At 42.6% G+C, this 18,330-nt stretch overlaps 1 protein-coding gene across 6 annotated transcripts in view; it reads right to left on the reverse strand.

Moving 5' to 3' along the window:
* Nucleotides 1-6,225: 6,225 nt before the first annotated feature.
* ANAPC5 (anaphase promoting complex subunit 5) overlaps nt 6,226-18,330 on the reverse strand; it is a 44,134-nt gene continuing 32,029 nt past the window's right edge. For 3 of the 6 annotated variants that reach the window (XM_009248327.2, XM_054526289.2, XM_063711520.1), the window contains 6 exons: nt 18,200-18,274; nt 17,512-17,633; nt 16,356-16,463; nt 16,132-16,279; nt 7,567-7,729; nt 6,226-6,560 (listed from right to left, as the gene is read on the reverse strand). In XM_009248327.2, coding sequence (XP_009246602.2) covers nt 6,349-6,560; nt 7,567-7,729; nt 16,132-16,279; nt 16,356-16,463; nt 17,512-17,633; nt 18,200-18,274 — 828 coding nt within the window. In that variant the 3' untranslated portion in view covers nt 6,226-6,348. 6 annotated transcript variants of the gene reach the window in all.

An 18,330-nucleotide genomic window follows, 5' to 3' on the forward strand; every position in this document is an offset into this window, starting at 1 on the left:
CGTCTCAAAAAAAAATCCCACTTAAGGAAACCATTTTCTTCTTAGAAATATGAAAATAAGAATTTGCTTTGTTTTTTGGATTTTTCTCCTCCAAGAACACCAGAAAATTCTATTCTAGGCAAACAGATCTTGTTGTCCTGACAACAGATTGCCAAGAAAATAAGTAAACAAAGCATCTGAATCATATTTTTACAGAAAACTTGAACAGTACAAGGGAGGGGCTGGAAGCAAGAGTGTAAAATTACCTCACCCCCCAGGACAGCACTGTAATTTCCTGCGGAGGTTTCATCCTTCCTTTCTGAACCGTGTGCCGCTCATGTTGCTCACTGGAATGTTCCACCTCCCAAACCTTGATCATCCAGATGCAGACAGCAGGATTCATCACACCAATGTACTGGGAAAGGAAAAGAAATCTGGGGACCCCAAACTCACTAAGCCAAAGGGAAAAGTCAAGCTGGGAATTGGGTCATGCAAACCTGCCTCCCATTTTGGTTCCTAAAGAAGGTGGCTACAAAGATGAAAAGCGACACACTTCCCTCACATTTTGCCCACAAGGAAATTCCTGGCGGCCCCCAAGATCTTTACCCTAAAGCAGTTCTGTTGAAGTTCTCCAAGGCAATGTAAATGGATAGCTTATCTTCACAGGTGCGGGGGACATAGGACAGAACTCAAAGTCATCCCTCTACTCACCTGAGACAAATGCGTATCTGATTGCTTCCTCGGCCCTGTCTTCTATGTTATCTTATGTAAAAATTCAGATTCACCAAGCCAGGTAAAGGGATGAATGACTATTTTTCTCCTACCCACTCTCACATGAAAATTGTGTATTTCTCAATATCTTGCCCTTTCCCATTTAAATACTGAAGTCCTCAAAATCATTTTCAGAGAAAGGCATACACCTGTCTCCCAGGCAGTTCCTTAACTTTGGCAAGTAAGCCTCCTAAAATGATTGAGACTTGCCTCGGTCATTTTCTTTGATTTACAGCACTTGTTGAATTTTTTTTTCCCATTCACCAGGACAGTAGAAAAACGCTGTCGCTAGCTAGGCGTGGTGGCAGGCACCTGTAATCCCAGCTACTTAGGAGGCTGAGTCAGGAGAATCACTGGAACCCAGGAGGCGTAGGTTGCAATGAGCCGAGATCGGGCCACTGCACTCTAGCCTGAGGGACAGAGCCAGACTCTGTCTCAAAAAAAAAGAAAGAAAAATGCTGTGGGGCTGGGCACAGTGGCTCATGCCTGTAATCCCAGCACTTTGGGAGGCCAAGGCAGGGGATCACTTGAGGTCAGGAGTCCGAGACCAGCCTGGCCAACATGGTGAAACCGTGTCTGCTAAAAAATTCAAAAATTACCCAGGTATGTTAGCGCGTGCCTGTTATCCCAGCTACTCAGGAAGCTGAGGCACGAGAATTGCTTGGACCTGGGAGGAGGAGGTTGCAGTGAGCTGAGATCGCGCCACTGCACTCCAGCCTGGGCAACAGAGCGAGACTCCGTCTCAGAAAAAAAAAAAGAAAAAAAAGAAAAAGAAAAGGAAAAAAATGCTGTCAAGTCAGGCTCAGAGGCACGTACATGCAGTCCCAGCTACTTGGGAGGCTGAGGCGAGAGGATCACTTGAGCCTCAGATTTCAAGGCCAGCCTGGGCAACATAGCGAAACTATCTCTAAAAAAGAAAAGAAAAATGCTGTCAGAAAGAAGATCTTGAGAAGTTTCCCTTCAACAGGCAGTGAGATTACTAGTCCCAAACATAAACAACATCACAGAAGGAGAAGTGATGGGGGCACAGATGAGGAGGCTCTTCATTTGTCTCAGCATACATCTTCGAGGAAAAAAAAAAAATGGCTGGGCGCGGTGGCTCACACCTGTAATCCTAGCACTTTGGGAGGCCAAGGCAGGCGGATCACCTGAGGTCAGGAGTTCTAGACCAGCCTGACCAACATGGAAAAACCCCGTCTCTACTAAAACTACAAAATTAGCCGGGCGTGGTGGCGCATGCCTGTAATCCTAGGCTGAGGCAGGGAGGCTGAGGCAGGAGAATCGCTTGAACCCGGGAGGCGGAGGTTGCAGTGAACCAAGATCACGCCGTTGCACTCCAGCCTGGGCAACAAGAGCAAAACTTGGTCTCAAAAAAAAAAAAAAAAAAGAAAGAAAGAAAAAGAAACAGGAAAAAAAAAGCCAGTGTAACCACCCAAAAATATTAGGACCAAATTTAAAACACTTTGAACAAGTAGAAATATTCAGAGTATGGAGGTAAATACAAAGGCAGCCTGGTGATGTGAGAAAGAGCCTAGGCTGTGGAGCCCATCACTCCTGGGGCTGAATCCTGATTCTGGTCCTCACCAAGGTCGGGGCTAGGTCAGGCCCAACCTCCAGGGCCTGCTTTCCTACCTGTAAAACAGGGATGACGTTTAGCTCACAAGCATTAGAGATGGTATGTGTGAAAGTACGTAGCAGTGTCTGGCCCATATTGGGCACTACATAAATAACAACTAATATTATCGTTTATGTGTTCAACAAACTGAAAAACAATGTTCACAAAAACAGGACAGTACTTTTAAAATTCTAAGGGTAGGCCCAGCCCTGGAACCTATCAGCAGTGTGGCCTTGAGCAAGTGACTTAACCCCCTTATGCCTCCATCCTATCCTGTTCAATGGAATTCATGCTATTGCTAACTCTTGGAATTACTGTGAAGATTAAACGTATTAATATAGCTAAGAACTTAAAACAGGGCACACGGCTGTTGGGTAGAGTTCCCACTGTGCCACCAGGTCAGAACACCTTTTTCCTTCTCTCCCTTAGAGGATACATCCTGAAGATCTCGGGTATAGACCCGAATGCCTGCTGCTTAAAAAGCTTCAATTCCGACCAGGTGCAGTGGGTCATGCCTGTAATCCCAGCACTTTGGGAGGCCAAGGCGGGTGGATCGCAAGGTCAGGAGTTCGAGACCAGCCTGGCCAATATGGTGAAACCCTATCTCTACTAAAAATACAAAAATTAGCCAGGCATGGTGGCGGGTGCCTGTAATCCCAGCTACTCGGGAGGCTGAGGCAGGAGAATCACTTAAACCTGGGAGGCAGAGGTTGCAGTGAGCCAAGATTGTGCCATTGCACTCCAGCCTGGGCAATAGAGTGAGACTCCATCTCAAGAAAAAAAAAAAAAAAGAAAAAGTTTCAATTCCCTCCTCATTCAACCCTTTCCCCATTTAACCAGGTGATCAATTCTTATACCCTTAAACCACTGATCATCACATCATTATGAAATTATTGACTCCTTTTTTTCCCCCACCAAATGCTCTATCAGGAGAAAAGCCAGTTAGCCGTCACCCCGACAGTTCTGAGTTTTGGGGTCACAAATGTCTCTACTTTTCATTCAACCCACTCTTCCATCAGGGAGGAGACAAGCCCCTCAATCAACAAATCTAAGTCACAGATAGCAGGAGACCCCAGACCCCTTCTATTAGCTTTGGATTTAGGCCCTGTCTCCCTGCTAGGGTGAAGCTGCCATCAGCTGAGAGGCGCTCTGGGTAGGCTGGCTTTTCAGGTGTGCAAACTGTGCAGGGCTGTGGGCTCAGAAGGGCCCTATATTGGTTTAAGGCTCTGCCGTTGCCGTTTTGAAATTATTTTATGTATTTTTTTTTTCTTTTGAGACAGGGTCTCACTCTGTCGCCCCAGGCTGGGGTGCAGTGGTGCGATCTCAGCTCACTGCAACCTCCGCCTCCTGGGTTCAAGCGATTCTCCTGCCTCAGCCTCCCAAGTAGCTGGGATTACAGGCGCCCACCACCATGCCTGGCTAATATTTGTATTTTTAGTAGAGATGGGGTTTTACCATGCATGTTGCAAAGGCTGGTCTTGAACCCCTGACCTCAGGAGATCTGCCCACCTCAGCCTCCCAAAGTGCTGGGATTACAGGTGTGAGCCACCACACCCGGCCTTTGAAATTTTTACTTTTTAATAGAGGCCTCACATTTTTAGTTTGCACTGGATTCCATGAGTTGCATAGCTGGTCCTGGTCAGGCGTGATGACATCAAGCTTTTATGTTGATATCTGTGGGGTCACCTGAACAACCTGACCCCATTTCTTCAACCTTCTGCTGAGGCAGAGTAGCTAAGGCCACTTCTTAAATTGAAAGGCTCTTACTTTAAATACATTAATCAAAAATGACATCAGATGAAAAAATATACTTGAAAGAATAAAAAGGAACTGATAACAGTTACCTCCTAAGAGGAAGTAGTATTTTTTTTTTTTCTTGAGATAGAGTTTAGCTCTTGTCACCCAGGCTGGAGTGCAATGGCGTGATCTTGGCTCACTGCAAACTCTGCCTCCTAGGTTCAAGCGATTCTCCTGCCTCAGCCTCCTGAGTAGTTGGCATATGGGCGCCCGCCACCATGCCCAGCTAATTTTTTCATTTTTAGTAGCAACAGGACTTCAACATGTTAGACAGGCTGGTCTCAAGCTCCTAACCTCAGGTGATCCACCCGTCTCAGCCTCCCAAAGTGCTGGGATTACAGGCTGAAGAATTACTTTTTACTACATAGCCTTTAATATTATTCAATGTTTACCATCTCTATATATAAGCTTTCAAATGAATTTAAGATTTTCAATCAACATACCAATTAGTCTCTATCTCTCCACCAAGTCTCTTGTTTCCAGAGCAGCTGTCTTTGGCCAGCAAATGTACCATAATGGATACAACTGTTTTACACTGCTTCAAAGAGCCCTGAAGAGAAATTACTTCCCATCAGAAAAACTTTCTGATGAGAAATTTAACAGAGAAAGAACCAATAATAGGTGCTGCAAAATTTAGTTGGTTCCCTGTTGCTTTATAAAGACTATTTGGGGCGGGCACGGTGGCTCACGCCTGTAATTCCAGCACTTTGGGAGGCTGAGGCAGGTGAATCACCTGAGGTCAGGAGTTTGAGACCAACCTGGTCAGCATGGTGAAACCCCATCTCTACTAAAAATCCAAAAATTAGCCAGGTGTGGTGGTGCATGCCTGTAGTCCCGGCTACTTGGGAAGCTGAGGCAGGAGACTCCCTTGAACCCAGGTGGATGTTGCAGTGAGCGAAGATCACGCCACTGCACTCCAGCCTGGGCAACAGAGCAAGGCTCCATCTAAAAAAAAACAAAACAACAACAACAAAAAACAACTATTTGGATATAGCTGCTGCTTTGGACTTGAAACAATGGCATTTTTCTGTGAACACTCAAGGATAAGAAATTCATGAACAGAAAAAGCAATAGCTGGCTCCTGCTTACTTGCAGGGTTAATAAATGTAAACTATAATACACTATATTTGGTGATAGCATCTCACACCTCTGAGCCTTGGATCCTTTCTTATTTTTTTTATTTTTATTTTTTTTTTTTTGAGACAGAGTCTTGCTCTGTCGCCAGGCTGGAGTGCAGGAGTGCGATCTCGGCTCACTGCAACCTCCACCTCCCGGGTTCAAGTGATTCTCCTGCCCCAGCCTCCCGAGTAGCTGGGATTACAGGCATGCACCACTATGCCCAGCTAATTTTTATATATTTTTTTAGTAGAGACGGGGTTTCACCATGTTGGCCAGGCTGGTCTCCATCTCCTGACCTCGTGATCCGCCCGCCTTGGCCTCCCAAACTGCTGGGATTACAGGTGTGAGCCACCGCAGCCGGCCCCCTTAATTTATAATCACCTTACTCATGATGAATTCCTGGACTTAATTTATCATCATCTCTCATTTATAGAGTTAAATATAGAAAAAAAAAAAAGGTGCCCATGCAGAATATGTAAGAAAGCCAACACCTAGAAAGGGACTGAAAAATGCTCCTGGTCATTGGTCCAAAAACTATGAAAAAATCTTTTCCTTCTTCATCTCCAGTCAGGGGCCAACAAGTACTCGTGAGCAGCCACAGGAACCACAAGCGCTGGTTCAGTACAACAAGGCAGGGAGGCCTCAGAAGAAAGTCCAAGCCTCATACAAACCTGCACTGACCACCCTGGAGAGATCTACCAATTCCAGGAAGAGCTCTTGTCTGAGAATAGGTGCTAAATGAATTTACATAATGATGCAGTGTGTACAATTTCTAATCAAGATATTGGCAATTTTGCCCGGAGAGAACATAATCTGAGATGCTTGCACTAACTTGTTAGCAAAATACCCACTTATTAACAAAAAGTTGGTGTCCTTTGCTACCAAAAGGGAAGAAAAGGGGAATAAAACAAATACGCAGTTACTAGCAACAAAATAAGACAAACTAATCAGAATGCTGTTTATTGACAAGATAGGGTGTCACAAATACATCACTTATAGGGAGAGAGGGGACATGAACAAGTCCAAAATCTTATACTCTGCACAGCAGCCCAGCAGGGATGTCCTCTCTAGAGATGGTTTATCAAGGGTACCCCATGAGAGGGCAGCTCCTGATGCAGCTGCCGGAAGAGCATCGCACACCAGTTCCTCTCCTGGGTCTTCCCCAGGGTGTGGTAGAGTCTGGCCTGGAAGTAAACGACGTCCCTGATTCGCTCTTTGCAGTCAACCTTTGCAAAATAGTTCTTGGCTTCATTGAGGTTCTCAATGGCGGCCTCCAGAGCTGATGGAAAGTGGAAAATAACACACACATTTAACTCAACGCTTCACATATAGTTTTCAAAACTTGCTATTTAGTTTTATTTGTTCAACAACTACCAGAAGATTCTTTTATATTCTCCATTCTTTGAGAGAGAAAAAACAAACCACTAGGGTGAGGTTTTCAAAAAGGTCTTTAAGACTGGGTGCAGTGGCTTATGCCTGTAATCCCAGCACTTTGGGAGGCCGAGGTGGGTGGATCACCTGAGGTCAGGAGTTCGACACTAGCCTGGCCAACATGGTGAAACCTCGTCTCTACTAAAAATACAAAAATTAGCCAGGTGTGGTGGCGGGCACCTGTAATCCCAGCTACGTGGGAGGCTGAGGCAGGAGAGTCACTTGAACCCGGGAGGCACAGGTTGCAGTGAGCCGAGATCACAACACTGCACTCCAGCCTAGGTGACAGAGTAAGACTCCATCTCAAAAAAAAAAAAAAAGCCGGGCGCAGTGGCTCACACCTATAATCCCAGCACTTTGGGAGGCTGAGGTGGGCAGATCACAAGGTCAGGAGTTCAAGATCAGCCTGACCAACATGGAGAAAGCCCTACTATAAATACAAAAATTAGCCAGTCATGGTGGTGTGCGCCTGTATATATTCAGGAGGCTGAGGCAGAATTGCTTGAACCCGGAAGGCAGAGGTTGCAGTGAGCCGAGATCGTGCCACTGCACTCCAGCCTGAGCTACAGAGTGAGACTTTGTCTCAAAAAAAAAAAAAAAAAAGTCTTTAACTCCTGACCTCTAGCCTGGTACTTGGCTCTACAGGGTTAAAATAACCATTCACTTCTCCTCAATCTTTCTGCCAAGCATGCATGTGAAAGCACTTTAAATGCTGCATGAAATTTTAATATATATTTGTGAACACTCAGAACTTAAATGCTGTCCAAAATTTAATGTCTTTTCTTCTTCTGGGTCCTAAACTTTCAATGCTTTCTGGAATAGCATTGCCTAACAGTCTTCGTACAGCTTCCTACCTTCTGCTTTCTTCGGCTGATCATAGGAAGCTGCTGAAGCCACCTGACACTTGGCTACTAAGAACATGGCACGACCTTTGTCCAGGATAGCCCCGTCAGCCAAGATGGGCTCGATGGCCATGTGGAGAAGACTTAACGCCTGTTCTGGGATTCCAAGAATGAGCTGAAAAAGAAACATCATGGCATTGTATATACCCAAACCCACTGCCCTTCACCAGGAAGGGTTTCGTTTCTGGCAGTTCTCTCCTGAATGGCTATCTCTGGCTTACCTTTTACCTGACATGTACTACATTAAAACAGGAACCATATTCCTAGAAAACACAACATGCGACAATCTGATTTCAGACTGTGACAAATGTAGCAGGGGGTGGTTATTCACACTATGGAAAGGTTTCTGTCTTTACAAAAAGATCCAGCATTAATATCCTTTAGCTTGGTGATTCTGAGGGGTTGAACTAGGTGGGAGAAAGGTAAACAATTCAGAAAATAACTCAAAAGAATAGAGCAAAAGAAACAAGAGATTCCGGTTGGTGTATGTTAAAAAAAAAAAAGAGAGAGAGAGAGAGAATTAAAATGGTACACTAGAGCTGGGCACAGTGGCTCATGCCTATAATCCCAACACTTTGGGAGCATGAGGCAGGAAGATCACTTGAGGCCATGAGTTCAAGACCAGCCTGGGCAACACAGCAAGACCCTATCTCAAAAAACAAATTTAAAACAAGTAGCTGGGCATGGTTGCACACGCCTGTAGTCCCAGTTTCTCAGGAGGCTGAGGCAGGAGACTCACTTGAGCCCAGGAGGTCAAGGCTGCAGTGAGCCCCAACCGTGCCACTGCACTCCAGCCTGGGCAACAGAGCAAGACTTTGTCTCAAAATAGGAATAAAACTAGAAAACATCTACTTAACACACAAGAAAGCAGTAATGGAGGAACTGAGGGACAAAAAAGATATGACATATAGAAAACAAGGCAGGCAAAGTGGCTCATGTCTGTAATCCCAGCACTTTGGGAGGTGCAGGCGGGAAGATCACTTGAGGTCAGGGGTTTGAGACCAGCCTGGCCAACATGGTGAAACCCTGTCTTTACTAAAAATACAAAAATTAGCTGGGCATAGTGGCACGCACCTGTAATCTCAGCTACTTGGGTGGCTGAAACAGGAGAATCACTTGAACCCAGGAGGTAGTGGATACAGTGAGCAGAGATCACACCACTGCACTCCAGCCTGGGTGATAGAGTGAGACTCCATCCCAAAAAAAAAAAAAAAAAAATCAAATTAGAAGTAATGACATTAAATGTAAATGAGTTAAACTCTCTAATTAAAAGGCAGAAATTGTCACAACAAACTTTTTTTTAAAGTATCCACTGTATGCTGTCTACAAGAGACTCACTTTAGATTAAAAGACATAAATAGTACTTTAAAAATTAGTCAGGCATCATGGTGCTCTCCTGTAGTCCTAGCTACTTGGGAGACTGAGGTGGGAGGATCCCATCAGCCCAGGAGTTCAAGGTTACAGTGAGCTATGATTGCAGGACTGCACTCCAGCCTGGATGACTAAGTGAGACCCTGTCTCTAAAAAAATAAAATAAAGACACAAATCAGCTGAAAGTAGAAGGATAGAAAAATATTCCATGCAAACAATAACCAAAAGAAAGCTGGAGTGCCTATATGAGTATCATACGATATAGAGTTTAAGTTAAAAACCATTACAAGAGACAAGGAAAAAGGAGGACATTATATACTCATGAAACAGTCGATTCATCAAGATATAACAATTATAAGCAAACCAAACAACAGTGCTCCAAAGCATATGAAGCAAAAACTGACAGAATTGAAGGGAGAAATAGACAATTCAACAATAATAGGCCAGGCACAGTATCTCACGCCTGTAATCCCTGAACTTTGGGAAGCTGAGGCAGGTGGATCTCTTGAGACCAGGAGTTTGAGACCAGCCTGGGTAACATGGCAAAAACCCATCTCTACAAAAATATAAAAAATTAGCTGGTTATGGTAGGGCACACCTATAATCCCAGATGCTCAGAAGAGTGAGGTGGAAGGATCACTTGAGCTCGGGCAGTTGAGGGTGCAGTGAGCCATGATTGTGCCATGGTATTCTAGCCTGGACAACAGAGTGAGACTCTGTCTCAGACAAAATAAAACAAAACAAAAACCACAATAATAGTTGGGGAGCTCAATATCCCACCTTTCAATCACAGATAGAAAAATTAGACAGAAGACCAGCAAGGAAAGAGAAGACTTGAATGACACTACAAATGAACTGGCCCTAACATATATATATAAAGCATGCCACCCAATGATACATCAGAATACAAATTATTCTCAAGTGCATATGGAACATTTTCCAGGACAGACTGTGTTTGGGCCACAAAATAACACTCAATAAATTTAACAAGAATGAAATCATACAAAGAATCTCCTCTGATCACATTAAATCAAAAATCAGTAACAGAACGAAACTAGAAAATTCACAAATATGTGGAAATTAACATACTCTTAAGTAACCAATGTGTCAAAGAATAAATCACAAGGGAAATTAGAAAATGCAATGAGGTGTATAAAAATACCACAGACTCTGGCTGGGCGCGGTGGCTCATGCCTGTAATCCCAGCGCTCTGGGAGGCCGAGGCGGGTGGATCACCTGAGGGCAGGAGTTCGAGACCAGCCTGGGCAATATGAAGAAACCGCATCTCTACTGAAAATACAAATATTACCCGGATAGCCAGGCACAGCGTCTCACACCTGTAATCCCAGCACTTTGGGAGGCCGAGGCAGGCAGATCACGAGGTCAGGAGATCGAGACCATCCTAACACGATGAAACCCCATCTCTACTAAAAATACAAAAAAAAAAAAAAAATTAGCCCGGTGTGGTGGCACATGTCTGTAGTTCTAGCTACTCAGGAGGCTGAGGCAGAAGAATCACTTGAGCCTGGGAGGCAGAGGATGCAGTGAGCTGAGATCGTGCCGCTGCACTCCAGCCTAGGCGACTGAGCGAGACTCTGTCACAAAAAAAAAAAAAAAAAAATTACCCTAGTGTGGTGGTGCGCGTCTGTAATCCTAGCTACTTGGGAAGCTGAGGCAGGAGAATTGTTTGAACCCAGGAGGCGGAGGTTGCAGTGAGCCAAGATTGTGCCACTGCACTCCAACCTGGGTGACAGAGCAAGCCTCTGTCTCAAAAAAAAAAAAAAAATACACAGACTCTCATTTATGAAATTTGTGGGATAAAGTACAAATTTATGAAATATAGTTCTCAAGGAAATTTATAACTGTAAAGGCCTACATTACAAAAGAAAGAAGATCTCAAATCAATAAGTGAATCTTCCACCTTAAGAAACCAGAAAAAGAGGCAGGGCGCGGTGGTTCACGCCTGTAATCCCAGCACTTTGGGAGGCCAAGGCGGGTGAATCACCTGAGGTCAGGCGTTCGAGGCCAGCCTGGCCAACGTGGCGAAACCCCGTCTCTATTAAAATTACAAAAATTAGCCAGGCGTGGTAGCATGTGCCTGTAATCCCAGCTACTCGGGAGGCTGAGGTAGGGGAATTGCTTGAACCTGGGAGGCGGAGGTTGAAGAGAGCCAAGATTGCACCATTGCACTCCAGCCTCAGTGACAAGAGCTAAACTCCATCTCAAAAAAAAAAGAAAGAAACTAGAAAACGAAAAGCAAACTAGACCTAAAGCTAACTAACAGAACCAAGGAAAAAATAAGGATTAAAGTGGAGATAAACAAAATGGAGACTAAGAGAACAACACAGAGAATCAATAAAACCAAAAGTTGGTTCTTTGAAGAGATCGACAAAATTGAAAAACTGTTAGACTGACCAAGAAAAAAGAGACAAGACTCAAATAACTGAAGTCAGGGATGACACTGGGGACTTTACTAACAACCTTACAAAAGTAAAATGGATTATACAAGAATACCATGAACAATTCTACGCAAGAAATTAGATAAACTACGTAAAATGAACAAATTCCTAGAAAGACCAAACTACTAAAATTGACTCAAGAAACAGGAAATCTGAATAGACCTATAACAACTAAAGAGACTGAATTAGTAACCAAAAAAACTTCCAACAAAGAAAAGCCCAGGGCCAGACTGCTTCACTGGTGAATTTTACCAAACTTTTAAAGAATTAACACCAATCCTTCTCAAATTCTTCCCAAAAAAGGGAGAGGACAGAATACTTTCTAACTCATTTTGTGGGGCCACTATTACCCCAATACTAAAGCCAAAGAAAGATATCACAAGAAAACCACAGATCAACATCCTTTATGAATACAGATGCAAAAATTCTCAACAAAATACTTGCAAACCAAATCCAACAGCACATTAAAAGGAACGTACGCTATGACCATGTGAAATTTATTCCAGGAATGCAAGGTACTTCAATACACAAATATATAAATAAAATGAAAGAAAAAATCAGGGCTGGGCGCAGTGGCTCACGCCTGTAATCCCACTACCTTGGGAGGCAGAGGTGGGTGGATCACGAGGCCAGGAGTTCGAGACCAGCCTGACCAACATGGCAAAACCCTGTCTCTACTAAAATACAAAAATTAGCCGGGCGTGGTGGTACACACCTGTGATCCCTGCTACTTGGGAGGCTGAGGCACAAGAACTGCTTGAACCTGGGAGACAGAAGTTGCAGTGAGCCAAGACTGCACCACTGCACTCCAGCCTGGGCAACAGAGTGACACTCTATCTCAAAAACAAACAAACAAAAACCCATATGATCAAATCAATCAATGCAGAAAAAAAAAATTTGACAAAATCCAATACCTTTTCATGAAAAAACACTAAATAAACTAGGAATAGAGGGAACTTCCTCAACCTCTAAAAAAAACCCACAGCTAGCATGATATTTGATGATGAAAGACTGAAAGCTTTCCCCCTACAGGAACAAAGTAAGGACATACACTTTTTTTTTTTTTTTTTTTTTGAGAGGGAGTCTTGCTGTTGCCCAACCTGTAGTGCAGTGGCATGATCTCGGTTCACTGCAACCTCCACCTCCTGGGTTCAAGTGATTCTCAGTCCTCAGCCTACCTAGTAGCTGGGATTACAGGCATGCACCACCACTACACTCAGCTAATTTTTCTATTTTTAGTAGAGACGGGGTTTCACCATGTTGTCCAGGCTGGTCTCGAACTCCTGGCCTTAAGTAATCTGCCTTGGCCTCAAAAAGTGCTGGGATTACAGGTGTGAGACACCGAGTCAAGACACACACTTTTGCCACATTTATTCAACATGTATTGGAAGTTTTACTCAAAGCATTTAAGCAAGAAAAAGAAATACAGGGCATCTAAGTGGGAATGGATGAGATAAAACTATCTTTATTTGCAGATGACATGATCTTATACATACAAAACCATAAAAAAATCCCCAAAACCTGTTACAGGTAATAAGTTTGGCAAAGTTACAGGATATAAGATCAATATAAACTAGCAATGAGCAATCCAAAAATAAATGTTTAAAAAAAATTCATTTAAATTACCATCAAAAAGAATAAAATACTTAGGAATAAATTTAACCAAGGAAGTGAAAGATTTATATACAGAAAGCTACAAAACATTGTTGAAGTAAGTTAAAGATCCAAATAAAAGGAAAGACATCCTGTGTTCATGGGTTGGAAGAGAATAGCATTAAGATGGCAATGTTCTCCAAACTGACCTACAGATTCAAATACAATCCCTATCAAAATTACAACTACCATTTTTGCAGAAATGAACAAGCTAATTCTAAAATCAACATATAATTGCAAGGGATGCTGAATAGCCAAAACAATCCTGAAAAAGAAGAAAGAAGACTCCCACTTCCTGATTTCAAAACTTACTACAAAGCTATAGTAATCAAAACAATGTGGTACTGGCATAAGGGTAACATATAGATCAAGGGAATAGAATTGAGAGTCCAAAAATAAACCTATATATCTACGATCAATTGTTTTCTTTTTTTAGTTTGATCAACTGGTTTTTAACATGGGTGCCAAAACCATTAAATGGGGAAAGAGGAGTCTTCAACAAATGGTGCTAGAATAACCTATATCTGCATGCATAAGAATAAGAGTGGAGCCCTATCTCACAGTATATACAAAAATTAACTCAAAATTATTCAGACTTAAACATAAACATTAAAACTATAATACTGTGAGAAGAAAACATAGAAGAAAATGTTCATGACATTAGATTTGTCAATATCTTAGATATGATACCAAAAGCACAAGCAACAAAAGAAAAATAAATTGGACTTCATAAAAATTTTAAACTTCTGTATATCAAAAGACACCATCAAGAAAGTGAAAAGACCAAACACAGAACAGGAGAAAATATTTGTAAATTATATATCTGATAAGGGTCTAGTATCCACAAAATATAAATAATTTTTACAAGTGAACATCAAAAAGATAAACAACTCAGTTAAAAAAAACAGGTAAAGGATCCGAATAGACGTTTCTCCAAAGAACATATGCAAATGGCCAATAAGCACATGAAAAGATACTCAACATCATTAGTCATTAGAGAAATGCATATCAAAACCACAATGAGACACCACTTCATACCCACTAGGAAGGATATAATAATAAAACATGGAAAATAACAAGGGTTGGCAAGATTGTGGAGAAATTGGAACCCTCATACATTGCAGGTTGAAACAAAATGGTGCAGCCACTGTGGCATTTCCTCAAGAAGTTAAATACAAAATCATCATGACTCAGCAATTCCATTCATAGGCATCAAATGAAAACAGGTATTCAAGGCCGGGCGCGGTGGCTCATGCCTGTAATCCCAGCACTTTGGGAGGCCGAGGCAGGTGGATCACAAGGTCAGGAGATCGAGACCATCCTGGCTAACACAGTGAAACCCCATCTCTACTAAAAATACAAAAAATTAGCTGGGCGTGGTGGCAGGCGCCTGTAGTCCCAGCTACTCGGAAGGCTGAGGCAGGAGAATGGCATGAACCCAGGAGGCGGAGCTTGCAGTGAGCCGAGATTGCACCACTGCACTCCAGCCTGGGTGACAGAGCGAGACTCCGTCTCAAAAAAAAAAAAAAAAAAAGAAAACAGGTATTCAAACAAAAACTGTACAGAAATGTAAAGAGCCGCTATTAATAATAGCCAAAAGGTGGAAACGACTCAAATGTCCATCAGCTGATGAATGGATAAGCAAAATGTGATCTAACCATACAGTGAAATATTCTTCAGCCATGAAAAAGAATGAAGCACTGATACCTATTGCTACATGGATAAAACCTGAAAACATCAAGCTAAGTAAAAGAAGCCAATCAAAAAAGGCCACATTTATGAGTCCAATTATGCAAACTGTTCAGAATAGGCAAACGCATAGAGATAGAAACCGGTGAGAGGTTACCAGAGGCTGGGGGAAGGGAGGACTGGGGAATGACTGCTTAATGGGTACAGTTTCCTTTTCTGTGTAATGAACAGTCTGAAATTAGACAGCAGTAATGGTTGCACAATGTTGTCAATATTCTCAAAGCCAGTGAAATGTACACTTTAAAATGGTTAAAGTGGTAAATCTTGTGTTATGTACTTTTTTTTTTTTTTGAGATGGAGTCTCACTCTGTTGCCCAGGCTGGGAGTATGGTGGCACGATCCCGGCTCACTGCAACCTCCGCCTCCCAGGGTCAAGCGATTCTCCTGCCTCAGCTTCCCAAGTGGCTGGGATTACAGGCACGCGCCACCATGCCCGGCTAATTTTTGTATTTTTAATAGAGATGGGGTTTCACCATGCGGCCAGACTGGTCTCGAACTCCTGACCTTGTGATCTGCCCACCTTGGCCTCCCAAAGTGCTGGGATTACAGGCGTGAGCCACCACGCCTGGCCATGTACGTTTTATCTCAAGAAAAAAAAAAATCACTGAGGAAGGTGGTAAGAAACAGATTCCTTAGCTCCACCCCTAGAGATTCTGACTCCGTAGGTCTGAGGCAAGGCCTCAGGTATGAAGATATTTTTTAAATCTCCACAATAATTCTAATGTACAGCTAGTTTGGAGAACCTCCACTTTAATTAATAAATTCTTCCAGTGCGTTTGACCTTCACTCATTCATTGATTAATATTTATTGAAAGCCTTCTATGTGTAGGGCCTATAAGATACCAGGGAATATAGATGAAAATGAAGAGTCAATTCCTTCGTGGCCTTTACTGGGGGAGAAAGAAAACAAACATAAAATACAATTTGATTTCCAAAAGCTTTCAGTGAACATCTGTGTTCCTCATTTCTTTATTCACATCCCCTTGTTGTTAAATCAAGCATCACTCTGTGTCATTAATATGATGCAGGTGTTCTCACTGAAGAGGCGAGTCCTCCTTACTGAATACACAGCTCAGGAAAGCCAGTGCCACTGGAAGGTGTCAGTTTGTCACCAGGTTCACACCTCCACAGGCTTCCCTGGAGGGCTTGCACATGAAGACTACCTTTCCAGACTTCAATGTGAACAAATGAAAACTCATTATTATCCTTTCAATACTCAAACGTAGTCACAGACTCACCAGCTCTTGAGCACAAATATGTGCTATAAAAACAGAGATCGGCTTACCTGCGCAAAAGCCAAGTTCAGCACTGTTTCAGAGGCCAAGTACTGTAACCGGTACTCCTTGGAGAGGGCCAGAGCCTGCAGGAGCATGGGCAGCGCGATGGTAGGGGAGGAAGATCGCCAGTACAGCTCTGCCACGGACAGTAGAACACTGACCGTAAAGAGGAAAACACAGGATGAGAAGATCCACTACCACATCTCCGTGAGATGCACAAGAGACCCCTTACCTGATCACCATTTCTGTGTTCTTCAGTTTCTGACAATGAACCAACAATTTTTGTAAAAGCTTATGTGCCTCTGACATTTGGTTCTGAGCTTGTAATACAACCGCTTTCCTGAAACAGAATCAAAATGAACACAAGTGTTTTAACTAGTCACTTTGAGGGTAAGAATCTCAATTTATTCAATTGCGCTATAAACCTCCCAAGGGAAAAAACTGTGCCTGATTTAATTTTTGTTGAAAGAGGCTGAGCGCGGTGGCTCACACCTGTAATCCCAGCACTTTGGGAGGCCGAGGCGGGCGAATCACAAGGTTAGGAGCTCGAGACCAGCCTGGCCAACATGGTGAAACCCTGCCTCTACTAAAAATACAAAAAATTAGCTGGGCGTAGTGGCAGGCACCTGTAATCCCAGCTACTCAGAAGGCTGAGGCAGGAGAATCGCTTGAACCCAGGAGGCAGAGATTGCAGTGAGCTGAGATCGTGCCACTGCACTCCAGCCTGGGCGACGGAGTGAGACTCTGCCTCAAAAAAAAAAAATTTTTGTTGTTGTTGAAAGAATAAATTGCATGTGTGTATGAATGTGTGTGTGATGTACGTGAGCATGCTGTGTACACACACACACACACACGCATGCAGAAAAATTCTGGAATTATAGATAACAGCATGTTAATGATTATCTCTGAGAGATACTTATTTTCTTCATTTTGCTTATCTGTATTTTCTTTTTTTTTTTTAGAGATGGAGTCTCACTCTGTTGCCTGGGCTGGAGACAATGGTGTGATCTTGGCTCACTGCAACCTCTGCCTCATGGGTTCAAGCAATTCTCCTCCCTCAGCCTCCCAAGTAGCTGGGATTACAAGCACCCACCACCACGCCCGGCTAATTTTTTGTACTTTTAGTAGAGAGAGGGTTTCACCATGTTGGCCAGGCTGGTCTCAAACTCCTGACTTCAAGTGATGCGCCCGCCTCAGCCTCCCAAAGTGCTGGGATTACAGGTGTGAGCCACCACGCCCAGCTGCTTACCTGTATTTTCTTATTCCCAGTAATAAATAGGAAAAAAAGTTTTTTTCTAAGCTAAAATAAACTAATGCACATATAAAACAAAAACAAAACCATTTAACAATTATTTTATTCTGGGGTTAGAGTTTTCAAGGTTTCTTACCTATAAACACCCTCTATGCTATTGAGAGCTGTGATTCCTGTAACAAGTGAATCAGCCAAATGATATTTGCCATCATTCATTGCTCTGTCAAACTGTATTTTTTGATCACATAGCATCCATAACTAGTAAGAAAAAAAACACAATTAAGTACAAAATGGCAAATGTTCATCTTACTTAATGATATATGAAAGTATTTTGGATTGCTTAGCAAATATCCTTACAATAATTCACACACATTGTTTTTTGGGGGGATTTAAAAAATTTTTTAAATATCTCAAGTATGTGAAAAAGCACAGAGAATGAAATAGCAGATACATGTGTGCCAACCATCAACTTTGTGAACTCACATTTTGCTTTATCTGCTTCATATACTATTAGATACCAATGAAGTCCTTTGCAAATTCTACTTCTCTTTCTCTTTTTTCAAAGTAGACACTCAATTTGGTATTTATCATTCTCATTCATGTTTTTTATACTTTTACAACATATACCCTTGTCTCTAAACAACAGAGTATGAGCCTGTGTTTTTAAACTTTATATAAATAATATCATACTTGTAAGCATCCTTTGACAAGTTCCTTTTTAGCTCAATATTATTTTTCTGAGGGGAGATTATGTCCCACTTTATATTATAATAAAAGCTATTCTTATCAGAAATAAATCTATTGCCATGCAAAAGGCAGATTACCTGGGCGTGCTGACTATTAGGCGGAAATCGTTCCTTCAAGTGCTTTAACACTTCAGAAGCTGCAGCAAAACAGCCCTAAAGTAGAAACACACAATTTGATCAGCATAACCTGTGTTGAAGCCACACGTGCT

This window comes from Pongo abelii, chromosome 10 (assembly GCF_028885655.2).
Source record: "Pongo abelii isolate AG06213 chromosome 10, NHGRI_mPonAbe1-v2.0_pri, whole genome shotgun sequence".
NCBI classification, from domain to species: domain Eukaryota; kingdom Metazoa; phylum Chordata; class Mammalia; order Primates; family Hominidae; genus Pongo; species Pongo abelii.